Source organism: Lithobates pipiens, unplaced genomic scaffold, assembly GCF_037356315.1.
Source record: "Lithobates pipiens isolate NorthernLeopardFrog02 unplaced genomic scaffold, aLitPip1_a1.2 Scaffold_8, whole genome shotgun sequence".
In the NCBI taxonomy this organism is placed as follows: domain Eukaryota; kingdom Metazoa; phylum Chordata; class Amphibia; order Anura; family Ranidae; genus Lithobates; species Lithobates pipiens.
The window spans coordinates 518,067,111-518,082,967 of NW_027507903.1; the positions used below are offsets into that span (position 1 = coordinate 518,067,111).

A 15,857-nucleotide genomic window follows, 5' to 3' on the forward strand; every position below is an offset into this window, starting at 1 on the left:
TGCAAGTTTTACCCAAGTAATTCTGGCAGCGTGAATCATTTTTTGCAAATTAGAGCCAACCAGTATGTTCCAAGTTGAGGCTAACCAAGAAACTAGTTGATTAATTTTGCTAGCAAGTTGAAGCAGGCTATAGATTATACGATTTTTTTCCTGCAACCCAAGGTTCCAGGAAATAAAATTGCTTAATTCCCCCATCAACATAGTCAGTGTTGATGGGGAATCCCTCCTGCAGAGCTATTGTGTTCTCCTGGCTGGGAGGCACATGGAGCCGTTCCTGCCGGGAGAAAATAGTGGCTATTGCTAGCAGCTATAGCAACTGGTAGTAACTGGTGAAAATCCAACATTCTGCTTGTAATCAAGTCGATCGATGGATCAACCTGGGTACAATCAGCTTGCCCAGACATGTTTTGAATCTTAGCTGGTACCTGCTGAACCAGCTGACATTAGAGCTGTTCATGGCCGGCTTAAGTGAACTGGTTATCTAGTCCAAAGGAACATGGAATCCTTGCCCATCGGTGACCACACAGCAAGATTGAAATTCATATATAATCATTGGGCTGTCATCATTGGCCTAAAAAAGATATAGTAACAGTGGTGGCCCGTCCATAAGGGGCGCAGAGGTGCCACCCTCCAATCCATGCACCCAGTACCTAATCTACATTCAGGGCACTGGCTGCATGGATTTCAATGGTGTTTTTTTTGTAAGCACATGATTAGAGCCTGAGGCTCTACTTGGCTTCAAAAAAACGTAGGCTCAGGGCACAGAGCACAATTAATATTCGCTATTGTTGTCCTGAGTCTCCTTCCGGCAAATCAGGAAGCGAGTATTAAGACCAGATTGGGCGAGCGGAGAATCGACTGCATTGGCCGCCAAGTAGGAAGAGACGCAGGTGAAGCCGCCGAGGAGAAGTTGAGGCAGAAGGAGCCGAAGCTGCCCGCGACCTAGATGGGGTAAATGCAGGGCTGGTGGGCGGACGAACGAGTGATGGGGGTGGGGGATGGACCCACCGGGGGTTGTGGCATGTAGTTTGTTTGCTGTCCCCCAAAAAATGAAGCACCAGCCACCATTGTATAGTATAAGTCTTGCTTTTTAGTCAGCTACAAAGCAGTTTATTAGGACATGAAAAGAAACAGAAGGCACGTGGACCTAGCACATTATCCTTAAACAAAGGTATTTATTTGAATAAAAGAGAAAGTGTCATACTCACAAACAGACATGATAAAAGCATATCTTAACCTCTTCCCGACTGCCTGCCATGGTTATACGGCGAAAGTATGGCAAACCTGTGCGAATCGGCTCTGCTGGGGCGTGCCCGCGGATGGGGCGGGCTCGATCTCTGCCGGCGACCTGCGATTGCCTTGTACATAGGCAGAATGGGGAACAAGTCATTTCCATGTTCTGTCTAGTCACATGTTAGAGATCTATTGTTCCCAGTGATCGGGAACAGTGATCTTTGTCATATCACTGGTAGCTCATCCCCCTACAGTTAGAACACACCCAGGGAACACACTTAACACCCTTGATCGCATCCTAGTGTTAAGCCCTTTCCTGCCAGTGTAATTTTTACATTGATCAGTGCATTTTTGTAGCACTGATTAATATAATAATGTCGCTGGTCCCCAAAAAGTGTCATTTGGGGTCAGATTTGTTTGCCACAAAGTCGCAGTCCTGCTAAAAATTGCAGATCGCCGCCATTAGTAGTAAAGACAATAAAAATAAATAAATAAAAGTCCTTAAATCTATCCCTTATTTTGTAGATGCAATAACTTTTGCGCAAACCAATCAATATATGCCTATTGCGTTTTTTTTTACCAAAAATATGTAGAAGAATATATATCGGCCTAAACTAATGAATTGTTTTTTGGATATGTGTTAGTAAAGTACGTTTTTTTGTTCAAAATTGCCACTCTTTGTTTACAGCGCAAAAAATAAAAACCGCAGAGGTGATCAAATACCACCAAAAGAAAGCTCTATTTGTAGGAAATAGGGACATACATTTTGTTTGGGTACCACGTTGCATAACCGCACGGTAAATCGACATAGTGCTGTATGGCAAAAAATGGCCTGGTCATTAAGGGGGCAAATTCTTCCAGGGCTGAAGTGGTTAGCAGGTCCTCCACATGAGTCTGTGTAATCGTCTACACCACATGGGACTACCTCTGTGTGAGCCAGCTCATGCCTCCATAGCTCATGCCTCCACAGCGGTAGTCCCATGTGGTGTGGATGATTACACACACTCATGTGGAGGACCTGTTAAGATATGCTTTTATCATGTCTATGTTTGTGAGTATGACACTAATGCCCCATACATACAATAAGAAATTCCATCAGAAAAGACTTTGAATGGTTTTTCCGATGGAATTCTGCTCAAGTTGCCTTGCATGCACACGGTCACACAAAAGTTCTCTGAACTTTTGACCGTCAAGAACGCGGTGACGTACAACACTCTGACGAGCCTGAGAAAATTAAGTTCAATGCTTCCGAGCATGCGTTGAATTGTTTCCGAGCATGCGTAGGAATTTTGCGAAAAATAGAGAACATGCTCTCAATCTTTTGCTGGCTGGAATTCTGCCAGCAAAAGTCCGATGGAGCGTACACACAGTCTGAATTTCTGACCAAAAGCTCACATCGGACTTTTGCTGGCAGAATTTCTGATCATGTGTACGGGGCTTTACTGTTTTATTCAAATAAATACCTTTGTTTAAGGATAATGCGCTAGGTCCACACGCCTTCTGTTTCTTTTCATGTCCTAGTGTTTTGGATTTCCCAGTCTGTGGAGGGCAGCAAGAAGTGCATTACCCATCAGCAAGTGTTAAAGCAAATAGCTTACAGTCGCATAGAGGCGCACTACACAGCGCAGGAGATTGGTTTGTGTTGTTTTTTGGAAAACAGCTTACTACCTTATATAAATTATTTACAAAATGAGACAAAGCTGCTGTTGTGAATTAGGGACTGGTGATTTCCTGCACTTGGCCAACACCAGTAACCGCAAAGGGCACATAGAAAAAAATTGTCTTCTATATGCAATGTTCACACTGCAATAGTGCAACCTTGCTTTCAGGTGGGTTGCAGGGTATTCCAGAAAAGAGCAGACACGCTGCATTTTACTGCATTACATTGGAGCTCACCCAATGTCAATGTTGGTCAATGCAGATAAAATGTAATTTTGGCATTTCAATAAAGTAAAAAAAAAAAAAAGTAAATAATGCCTTGCATCGTAAAAACTTAAGCCCCCCACCCCGCCCCATCACTGGCAAGAGACTACAGCCCATACACTAAAATGAATCATTTTATCCTATGGGCTAGTGTGAACAAGCCTTTAAAGCTGAGCTCCAGGAGCAGCTTGATGCACAGTTCAGGTATATGCATATACAGAAGATGTTTTATCTGCCAATTAATTTGTACTTCTGTCCAGCCAGTTAAACTAGAACTGATTTTATTTTTCAGACTCCTCCATGGTGTCACCTATTAATGACCTCCACTGCAATGAGTCAATGTCTCTGGCAAAGGGTGAGAAGTTAATGAGATGTAAGCTTGCCAGCATCTACAGACTCATAGACCTGTATGGTTGGGCTCAGCTCAGCGGGACCATTGCTTCTGTAAGTCACTTCTGGTATATCATTTTTGCTTCATTTATAGTTCTACATCCTGCCAGCATCAACAACTAACAGCTAAAATCCCAAAAAGTTCAAAATCTGTGCAGCTCTGTATAGAAACCATTTAGCTTCCAGGTTTTTCTGTGAAAGCTTATAGTGTTGCTAATAACCGTAAAATTAGTCTGTATATGGAGTAAACATGCTTGTTATACTCACCGTGGAACCTAAGGGGTTAATCCTGCACATTGTGTAAAAAAAGTCTGTTTGATCCTGTCTTCTCTGATCCTCCCCTTCTTACACAGTCCCTAATCCATCTCCCGATGGAACAGAGCCATGGGGGTATTCTGCACATGCTCAGTATGGTGTGAATTGCTAGAGAGATTTTTTTTCTTGGGAGGGTGCATGTGATCAGCACAGGGCCAATCAGCACTGTCCAGAGAGAGGGTCAGGGGTCCTGCAGCCTCATAGGACAGTCAGAGTAGAATGAAAACTCTCCTACAAGCAATATGGGAAAAATTCCCCGGGGGGGGGGGGTTTAAGCAGCAGGGTGAATAAGTTAGGAAGAAGCAGGTGGGTTTAGAAAAATAAGTTCTTTATTAGAAAATTGGAATACAATATTTTCATGATACTTAAAATATGAGCTCTGGTGGGGACATGCCCATACCAAATACAAGGATTGCAAACACAAAAATGATATACAACATTGCATAATGTCTGATGTATAACAATGACTGATGCGTTTCGACCCATACAGTTGGGATCTTCTTCAGAGGAAAGTTTTCTGAAAAGAGATTACATTTAGCATATCAAATTTTAAAGGTATAATGTATACATAATTATATATCCAATGTAAACATCTCACATTATGTATCAGCCTTTTTCAACCTTTTCAACACAGAGGAACCTTTGAAATAGTTCTCCGGTCTCAGGGAACCCCTGCTAAAAATTTGAAATCTACAACTCATGATACATTAGTGTGATGGTCAGTGGGAAGAATGGTCCTTACACTTGTCATTGGGAAGAATTACCTACTTACAGATAGTTAAAAAGATCCATGGTGTCAGTGGGAACTTATCTGAGAGGCAGAAATTGCCCAATGCTGAAGGAACCCCTAGCAACCTCTGGAGGAACCCTAGGGTTGAGAATCATCACATTATAAAGCAAAAAATAGTGTAGCGCTGAATTGGATAACAAATCAATATATAAAGAATACTGTTATCGTGATAAAACAAAACCAAAATAAGGTATACACAAATGTGAAAACTGTGAATACTAAAAACCATTAATGATTAAATAAGTGAGTCCCAGAAATAAAAAGTCCACATATATTGAATAGTGCACAAATGTTGTGGTAGGTATTCCTCACAGGGAAATCTGGGAATCCACTGATCAGATGAAACCAAGTGTATCAGCTTGTCTGAAGTAATATAAAAGGTAGGTAGAATACTCTTACCAGAGCAGATGGACTCATCAGTCTTACGACAGTTGAGTCAAAAACGCTTGGGATCCAAACATGGAACCAGATGGTAAGTTGTAGATAGTCCAACCGGATACTAGGAAGACTTTGGAGGATATGAGCCCATGGTAGATGTCTCTCGAAGCGTCTCTCCAGATATCGGGATCAAGTGTATCACATTTGGGGTTCCGACCCCAAATGTGGAAGAGGGTCCGCAAAGGATGTAATGAGGGAAAAAAGAAAGCTCCAAATGGTGCAGGTCAGTGGGTAACCATTGGGTTTATTTAAAAAGTCATAAAAATAAACAAAAATGATGACATGTGATCACAAAAAAATACTGAATAAAAGCAATGTGGGGTGCCAGATGCAAGTCCGACGCATTTCGACAGAATATGTCTTCAACAGGGGCATATGCATAAGAGTATTCTACCTACCTTTTATATTACTTCAGACAAGCTGATACACTTGGTTTCATCTGATCAGTGGATTCCCAGATTTCCCTGTGAGGAATACCTACCACAACATTTGTGCACTATTCAATATATGTGGACTTTTTATTTCTGGGACTCACTTATTTAATCATTAATGGTTTTTAGTATTCATAGTTTTCACATTTGTGTATACCTTATTTTGGTTTTGTTTTATCACGATAACACTATTCTTTATATATTGATTTGTTATCTAATTCAGCGCTACACTATTTTTTGCTTTATATTGGTTGAACTTTGTTTGAAGTGTTGGCAGCTGTTGCAGAAAATAATTTTTCTTTGTGTTGATTTAGTATAGCGCGGTGTTTTTTCCCTTTTTGAATCACCACATTATACCTTTAAAATTTGATAAGCTGAATGTAATCTCTTTTCAGCAAACTTATGCTCTGAAGAAGATCCCAACTGTATGGGCCAATGTAGGCTTGAAGTAAGGCCTACTGGTAGTTTGCTCTTTTCCTATCATATAGCTGAATCTGTATTCCTATATTGGACCCTTTACAGTTAACCACATTGGTGATGATTCTGATACCCAACAATGGACTGTTCAAGGTGGTGTTTGTCTAAACTCTCTATCCTTTAAATCTGCTATTGTTACTATTATCTTGTCAACTGATTTTGATGACATTGTCATTATGCAATTTCTTTTGTTACATCATGTTTTTTATTGTCATTAAAAAAACAAAAAAAAACAAAAACTTAAAAACTTAATAAGAGATTGAAACAGAAAATAACTAAAATAATGACATTCCTATGTTCTGTGTGCTGTGGGAGACCAGATATAGTGAATACAGGGTCCTGGGTTTTGTAACACTCCTGGGTTAGAAGCTGATTGCTTTCTATGTAGAGCTGCTCCAGTTTTAGTAAATCAGCCCCACAGTCTTGCATATTTGAGGCAACGCAAGTGAAGAGTTTAGCCTGGTAGTTCTGGTAAGGTTGTAGTTACGTCTTTGTATTGTTATGGCATTTGTGATGGAAATATAAAGTGCAGGTATGTTTATGGGCACCAGTGATGGAACTCTGACAGCATGTCTTGTCTTTATTAGTTCTGTCTCCAGGAAAGGTTTCAGATCAATAAAGCTTTCACGTTGCTTGGTCTTCTAGTGAAAATGTGTAACGTTTATAATTAATTTTCATAGCATTTTGTCCATCTATTCTGCTGAGAACACAAGAAGCTTTTTCCTATGAATACTCATTAGCATCATGAATTGTATTGACCTGTTTTGTAGTGACAATCAGGGCAAAGATTAATGCAACAAAGAGGCACACTAAAGGTCACATTCCAACAAATTAGAGCATTCGGTATAATGAAAGATAATTGCTTTTTTCTTTTTATTATAGGGCATCTTTTAGAATAGAAATATGAAACCTTTTTTGTGGTTAAAATAAAATGTAAGAAAAAAATAAAAGAATTATGAAAGCTGCTGTTGCTGACTTATTTTTGAGGGTACCTGCTACACGGGGCTTTTTTCTCAGAGAATAGGTGCAGAAACTCCCCCTTTCTGAGCCACCCCTTTTCTCCACCCTACCCACCTCCGAGCATCGTTCCTTGGTTCCATCCCCTACCCACCTCCGAGCACCGTTCCTTGGTTCCATCCCATACCCACCTCCGAGCACCGTTCCTTGGTTCCATCCCCTACCCACCTCCGAGCACCGTTCCTTGGTTCCATCCCCTACCCACCTCCGAGCACTGTTCCTTGATTCCATCCCCTACCCACCTCCGAGCACCGTTCCTTGGTTCCATCCCCTACCCACCTCCGAGCACCATTCCTTGATTCCATCCCCTACCCACCTCTGAGCACCGTTCCTTGGTTCCATCCCATACCCACCTCCGAGCACCGTTCCTTGGTTCCATCCCCTACCCACCTCCGAGCACCGTTCCTTGGTTCCATCCCCTACCCACCTCCGAGCACTGTTCCTTGGTTCCATCCCCTACCCACCTCCGAGCACCGTTCCTTGGTTCCATCCCCTACCCACCTCCGAGCACCATTCCTTGATTCCATCCCCTACCCACCTCCGAGCACCGTTCCTTGGTTTCATCCCCTACCCACCTCCGAGCACCGTTCCTTGGTTCCATCCCCTACCCACCTCCGAGCACCGTTCCTTGATTCCATCCCCTACACACCTCCGAGCACCGTTCCTTAGTACCATCCCCTACCCACCTCCGAGCACCGTTCCTTGGTTCCATCCCATAGCCACCTCCGAGCACCGTTCCTTGGTTCCATCCCCTACCCACCTCCGAGCACTGTTCCTTGGTTGCATCCCCTACCCACCTCTGAGCACCGTTCCTTGGTTCCATCCCTTACCCACCTCCGAGCACCGTTCCTTGGTTCTCTCCCCTACCCACCTCCGAGCACCGTTCCTTGGTTCCATCACCTACCCACCTCCGAGCACCGTTCCTTGGTTCCATCTCCTACCCACCTCCGAGCACCGTTCCTTGGTTCCATCCCCTACCCACCTCCGAGTACTGTTCCTTGGTTCCATCCCCTACCCACTTCCGAGCACCGTTTCTTGGTTCCATCCCCTACCCACCTCCGAGCACCGTTCCTTGGTTCCATCCCCTACCCACCTGCGAGCACTGTTCCTTGGTTGAATCCCCTACCCACCTCTGAGCACCGTTCCTTGGTTCCATCCCTTACCCACCTCCGAGCACCGTTCCTTGGTTCTATCCCCTACCCACCTCCGAGCACCGTTCCTTGGTTCCATCACCTACCCACCTCCGAGCACCGTTCCTTGGTTCCATCTCCTACCCACCTCCGAGCACCGTTCCTTGGTTCCATCCCCTACCCACCTCCGAGTTCTGTTCCTTGGTTCCATCCCCTACCCACCTCCGAGCACCGTTTCTTGGTTCCATCCCGTACCCACCTCCGAGCACCGTTCCTTGGTTCCATCCCCTACCCACCTCCGAGCACTGTTCCTTGGTTCCATCCCCTACCCACCTCCGAGCACCGTTCCTTGGTTCCATCTCCTACCCACCTCCGAGCACTGTTCCTTGGTTGCATCCCCTACCCACCTCTGAGCACCGTTCCTTGGTTCCATCCCTTACCCACCTCCGAGCACCATTCCTTGGTTCTATCCCCTACCCACCTCCGAGCACCGTTCCTTGGTTCCATCCCATACCCACCTCCGAGCACCGTTCCTTGGTTCCATCTCCTACCCACCTCCGAGCACCGTTCCTTGGTTCCATCCCCTACCCACCTCCGAGTACTGTTCCTTGGTTCCATCCCCTACCCACCTCCGAGCACCGTTCCTTGGTTCCATCCCGTACCCACCTCCGAGCACCGTTCCTTGGTTTCATCCCCTACCCACCTCCGAGCACCGTTCCTTGGTTCCATCCCGTACCCACCTCCGAGCACCGTTCCTTGGTTCCATCCCCTACCCACCTCCGGGCACCGTTCCTTGGTTCCATCCCCTACCCACCTCCGAGCACCGTTCCTTGGTCCCATCCCGTACCCACCTCTGAGCACCGTTTCTTGGTTCCATCCCCTACCCACCTCTGGACACCATTCCTTGGTTCCATCCTGTACCCACCTCCGAGCACTGTTCCTTGGTTCCATCCCCTACTCACCTCCGAGCACCATTCCTTGGTTCCATCCCCTACCCACCTCCAAGCACCGTTCCTTGGTTCCATCCCCTACCCACCTCCCAGTACTACCCTTTTAGATAATACAGAACCAAGTATCAATTTGTGGTGCTAAGTAATCCATAAGGAATTTGGTAATTATAACAAGAAAAGCAGTCAACTAGAACCTCTGCAGCCAGTAACAATAGAGCCCCCGCCAGCAACAATAGACCACCCCACCAAAAAATCCCCCCCCAGCAACAATAGACCCCCGGCAGCAACAGCAGATCTCCACACAGCCAGCATCAATAGATTCCCTGGCAGCCAGCAACAATAGACCCCTCCTCAACAGTAGATCTCTCCCAGCAATATAAGACCCACCCCCAGCAACAGTAGGTCTTCCACCAGCAACAATAGACTTACTTATAAACAATAGACCCCCATGCAAAAATAGATACCCTCCAGCTAGACTAGATCCCCTAGCAGTGACTATCAATAGACCCTGCAGCACATCCCAGCACCACTTGCTGTCAGTGGTGAAGGTGCCGGAACTGCGTTCCCCCGCGTTCCCGCTGAAAAAAGCCCTGCTGCTACATGCTCTGGGCTGTCAGGAGACCTTATATGCACCAATTAGGGATGCAAAGATGATGAAAGCAATGGAGCTTGCACCTTTAAAATAACTCAGTAGGGGCAGTTCCATATGTCTATCCTGATAGGTTTACACATTTACTGCAGCATGGTGGCCCGGCTGCACAAAACAATATACCTGTATGTTGTCTCCTCTTACGGGTCTGGGGCACGCATGCACACCACCGACAACCCACTCCCGCTGTGATTGGACACAGCTGGAGCCAATCAGCGGGACCGGTGGACGTGATGTCCAGTGGAACCCACCAACCATTGCCAGGAGAGCAGATGTAAACAAGGCAGACCACCATTCTGTCAGAGAGGAAGCAGAAACGCGGATCTCTTTTTTCCTCCAGTTAAGCCACCACCCACACAGTTAGAGAGCAACTCCCTAAGTGCACACTTAACCCTTTGATCGCCCCTGATGTTAACCCCTTCCCTGCCAATGTCATTAGTGCAGTGACAGTGCATTTTTTTTAGCAGTGATCACTGTATTACTGTCACTGGTCCCCAAAAAGTGTCACTTAGTGTACGATCTGTCCGCCACAATGTCGCAGACCCACTAAAAATCGCTGATTGCCGCCATTACTAGTAAAAATAAAAATGCCATAAAAATATCCCATAGTTTGAATAAACAATAACTTTTGCGCAAACCAATCAATATACGCTTATTGGGATTTTTTTTTTTACCAAAAACATGTAGCAGAATACATATTGACCTAAATTGATAAAGAAATTCAATTATTTAAAAAAAATTTATTGGATATGTTTTATAGCAGAAACTAAAAAATATATATTTTTTCAAAATTGTCAGCCTTTATTTGTTTATAGCACAAAAAATAAAAACCGCAGAGGTGATCAAATAACACAAAAAGAAAGTTCTATTTGTGGGAAAAAAAGGACATACATTTTGTTTGGGTACAACATTGCACAACCGCGCAATTGTCAGTTAAAATAACGCAGTGCTGTATCGCAAAAAATGGCCTGGTTATGAAGGGGATGAAGCCTTCTGGACTTTCGTAAGGAAAAAAAATAGCAAATAAAGAAAAATAATATAGTGTGTACAATTGCGACACAATCATATTGTAATTGAATGTTATTAAAAATTACCTTTCCTTTTCATTCTGCACCCGCTGATTTTCCATAAAATGCTATTTGGCTACCTGTTGGTGTCCTGTACATAGAATGTATACAGAACGCCCCCCAGAAACATAATTTCCTCCTTGTGTGATTGGCTTACTGATTTTCCCAAAAGTATGCACTAAGATACAAATCAGATATCAGGCATCCCCTGCTACGAAAATTGGTGAGATTCTCACAATAGGAAATCACATCTTAGGCTGGCCACACATTATACAATTTTCCTTTAGATTTACCAAAACCATATAATATGAGGTTAAACCTAAAGACTTTCAATTTGTATGCAATCAGGCAGGCTCTTGCACTATATAGTTTAAGGTAAATCTAAAGCAAATTGAATAAGAAAATTGTATAATGTATGGCCAGTTTAACCACTTAAGGACCGGAAGGATTTACCCCCTTAATGACCAGGTCACTTTTTGTGATTCAGCACTGCATTACTTTAACTGACAATTGTGCGGTCGTGCGAAGCTTTACCCAAACAAAATTGACATCCTTTTTTCCCACAAATAGAGCTTTCTTTTGGTGGCATTTGATCACCTCTGCTGTTTTTATTTTCTGTGCTAAAACAAAAAAAAGCAGACAATAAAGAAAAAACTGTATTATTTACTTTTTGCTATAATAAATATACAAAAACAAAACAAAAAAAGTGTGGTTTGAGCTCATTCATTTTGTATGGGCACAAATTGTACCACAAAGGTATCAGTACTCGGTATCAGTGAGTACTTACTTACTGAAAGTATCGGTACTCGTCGGTAAAAAAACAGTATCGGTGCAACCCTAGTTTTAACCCTGCCCTACACTATACACTATTCATAACAAAAAAAAATTGCTTATACACATATTTGAAGTTGTAATTCTGCTTTAGCAGACAATGGGGTTTAACCCATTCCCGCCGAGCGTACGTAGATGTGTGTACTCGGTTTTCGGGGGTTATACTGGGATGATGCCCACAGCTGCAGGCATCATCCCGGTACCGTTGTTTAGAGCAGGTGATCAGCTTTCTGAGGATAACAACCGATGCTGCTAAAAGCGGTTGTTATCCCGGAGGAGCGGGAGGGGACGGCCCCCCTCCCGCTGCCTCCCGCCACTCTTCCCGGGCCTCCCGGTGGCACCAGAGAGCCGATCGACGATCCGGCTCTCCCGGCGGCTATTGACAGATTGGAACAAAGCCGCAGCAAAGAAAACGCATACGGAAGTCGCCCCCGCATATGTAAACGGTGTTCAAATCACACATGTGTGGTATCACCGCGATCGTCAAAGCAATAATGTTAGCACTAGACCTCCTCTGTAACTTTAACCTGGTAACTGTAAAAAAAATGTAAAGGGTCGCCTATGGAGATTTTTAAGTACCCAAGTTTGTCGCCATTCCACGAGTGCGTGCATTATAAAGCATGACATGTTTGGTATCTATGTACTCGGCGTAACATCATCTTTCCCATTAAAGAAAAAAATTGGGATAACTATACTGTTTTTGTTTTTTTTTAATTCATGACAGTGTCCCTTTTCCTAAAAAAATGCGTTTAAAACACAGGTGCACAAATACCGTGTGACATAAAATATTGCAACAATCGCCATTTTATTCTCTAGATTTTCTGCTAAAAAAAAAATATATATATATATATATATATATATATATATATATATATATATATATATATATAATGTTTGGGGGTTCTAAGTAATTTTCTAGCAAAAAATAGGGATTTTAACTTGTAAACACCAAATGTCAGAAATAGGCTTAATCATGAAAGGGTTATTTACTAAAGCTGAAGCGTCCAAAATCAGATTCACTTCTGCAAAGAAGCCAATCAGCTTCCAGGCTTTATTGCTAAAGCTTAATTGAGCAAGCTGATTGGCTACTATGCACAGCTGCACAAGATTTTGAGTGCACCCGTTTTAGTAAATCAACCAGAATGTTTTCAGTGAATTATCCTACAGATTTTCTTTTACCTGTCATATTATGTCATGTTTGTATATATCCTCTCATTCCAGATAAGAGTAAATAAGGAACAAGACCATTTTTTAATTAACCCCCGAGGAGTAGTTTGCAATGAAGTGACTGCTTCAATCCTTGTGAGTACAAATGTGCAATGTTGGTATTTATTATTTCCCATGCAGATATTATTTGTAAAAACATTTCTTTTCCAGGGAACCTTGTCTGTAAAGCTGGCTGTACACTAGTAGAATTCTGTTCTGCGTTTTTCAGTGTAAGAACATTCAGTCGTTTTTCTAATCATTAGTGTCACATTTGTTTTCGACCACAGTGACGAGAAAAATCGAAGGAGCAGGATGGAAAATTCTTCTTGAATTTATGAATTTCCAAGAGTATATGTGTTTTTTTTTTCCAGTAAAGGGTTATTAGTACCTCCCGCTTCCCTGTCTTGATTGATTGGGTATATAGGTTATTAGTATCTCCCACTTCCCTGTCTTGATTCATTGGGTATATAGGTTATTAGTATCTCCCACTTCCCTGTCTTGATTCATTGGGTATATAGGTTATTAGTACCTCCCACTTCCCTGTCTTGATTCATTGGGTATATAGGTTATTAGTACCTCCCACTTCCCTGTCTTGATTGATTGGGTATATAGGTTATTAGTACCTCCCACTTCCCTGTCTTGATTCATTGGGTATATAGGTTATTAGTACCTCCCACTTCCCTGTCTTGATTCATTGTGTATATAGGTTATTAGTACCTCCCACTTCCCTGTCTTAATTCATTGGGTATATAGGTTATTAGTACCTCCCACTTCCCTATCTTGATTCATTGGGTATATAGGTTATTAGTACCTCCCACTTCCCTGTCTTGATTGATTGGGCATATAGGTTATTAGTACCTCCCACTTCCCTGTCTTGATTCATTGGGTATATAGGTTATTAGTACCTCCCACTTCCCTGTCTTGATTCATTGGGTATATAGGTTATTAGTACCTCCCACTTCCCCTGTCTTAAATCTTTGGGTATATAGGTTATTAGTACCTCCCACTTCCCTGTCTTGATTCATTGGGTATATAGGTTATTAGTACTTCCCTGTCATAAATCATTGGGTATATAGGTTATTAGTACCTTCCACTTCCCTGTCTTGATTCATTGGGTATATAGGTTATTAGTACCTCCCACTTCCCTGTCTTGATTCATTGGGTATATAGGTTATTAGTACCTCCCACTTCCCTGTCTTGATTCATTGGGTTTGCTGGTTCACAGGCGCTTCTTATTTGTGAGCTTCAAATTCACAAAGTTGCATTAGTTATTTTAATTTTTTTAATTTCAAGATAGCCTTTACATCAAACTCAGCAATTCACAAAATAAATATTGGGGTGACATCATTGTTTTCCTTTCGAAATATAGATGTAACTTGTAAAACGTTTTTTTTTTCAGGGCTGTTTGATTCCTACTGTATTATACTGTATTGTAATTGTACTATTTGCCCTCATGTTGCAAAGCGCTGCATAAACTGTCGGCGTGATATAAATCCTGTATAATAATAATAATTTTTCTCCTAGATATGTAATTTATGTAACAAGTCATTATTTTATCACTACCTATTATTATTATTATTATACAGGATTTATTATGCGACAAAAGTTTACACAGTACTTTACAACATGAGGGCAGACAGTACAGTAATGCCGTGTACACACGATCGAAATTTCGGCCAGCAAAAGACCGAAGAGAGCTTTTGGTCGGAAAATGCGACCGTGTGTATGCTCTATCAGACTTTTGCTGACCAAAAGCAAAAGATTGAGGGTGGGTTCTCTATTTTTCGGTTGGAAATTCTGATCGTCTGCAGCCATTCCGACACGCAGAATTCCTACGCATGCTCGGAAACAATTTGACGCATGCTCGGAAGCATTGAACTTCATTTTCTCGGCTCGTCGTAGTGTTGTATGTCACTGCGTTCATGACGGTCGAAAGTTCAGTGAACTTTTGTGTGACTGTGTGTATGCAAGCCGAGCTTGAGCGGAATTCCATTGGAAAAACCATCCAAGATTCTTCTGACGGAAAATCCGCTCGTGTGTACGGGGCATTACAATATTAGTTTTCCTGCTCCCATCAATAGACACCTTAGTACTATCCAGAAGCTAGTGATCTCTTTTGGAGCTAACACCCATGTGATAATCTTTGTGAATTGACATCTATGTACTAACTGCAGCAAAAGGTGGTGTTTCAGCACATTCGTGTAATAAAACCTTTAGGACTCGTTAACACTATGGGGTTTATTTATTAAAACTGGAGAGTGCAAAATCTGGTGCAGCTGTGTATGGTAGCCAATCAGCTTCTAAGGCTGGCCATACATGGTCGAATTTTGAAAGAATCTTCTTTTCAAAATCAGAAAATTTGTGCATTTTGTGATCCAATGATGCCACCATTGATTTCGAAAATTCGGCCAACCAAGCCTTCAATTTCACCTCATGTTGCTAGAGAAAATCATTTTCGTGGCTGGGAATTTTTTTTCTTGCACATGCGAAATTTATTTTTCGATTACATTTTTCGCACGATTCTCCCATCATTGATTAGAAAATCGTTTAAAAAAAAAATTACAATGTGTCCGATTATTCAAATTCGATCCCCGCACAAAAATCGGCTGTTACTGTAGCCCACTAATGGTGTGAAATACGAACGAAAATTCTTAAATAAGATTTTCGCAAGAAAATTCTTTCTAAATTCAACCCATGTATGGCCTGCCTTACTTCAGCTTCTTCAATTAAGCTTTGAGAAAAAAAAAAACTGGAAGCTGATTAGTTTCTTTGCAGAGCTGCACCATATTTTGCACTCTCCAGGTTTAGTAATTCAACCCCAATGTGTGGTGACCTGCGGTTTTCCACAGTGGGTATCCAGTTCACAACACATTGCTGGTTTGATGTGCAGTGCAAAAAATGTAGCATGTCTGCATTTTCCACAGCGCACTAGATGTTATGTCACTGCACAGCGCACTAGATATCATGTCACTGCACAGCACACTAGATGTCATGTCACTGCACAGCACAC

The 15,857-nt window shown here is 42.5% G+C and overlaps 1 protein-coding gene across 5 annotated transcripts in view; it reads left to right on the forward strand.

Moving 5' to 3' along the window:
• Nucleotides 1–15,857, forward strand: part of ADD2 (adducin 2) — a 127,816-nt gene that overhangs the window by 70,485 nt on the left and 41,474 nt on the right. For all 5 annotated transcript variants that reach the window (XM_077469428.1, XM_077469427.1, XM_077469426.1 and 2 more), the window contains 2 exons: nucleotides 3,449–3,600; nucleotides 12,863–12,943. In XM_077469428.1, coding sequence (XP_077325554.1) covers nucleotides 3,449–3,600; nucleotides 12,863–12,943 — 233 coding nt within the window. The remainder of the gene's footprint in view (nucleotides 1–3,448; nucleotides 3,601–12,862; nucleotides 12,944–15,857) is intronic.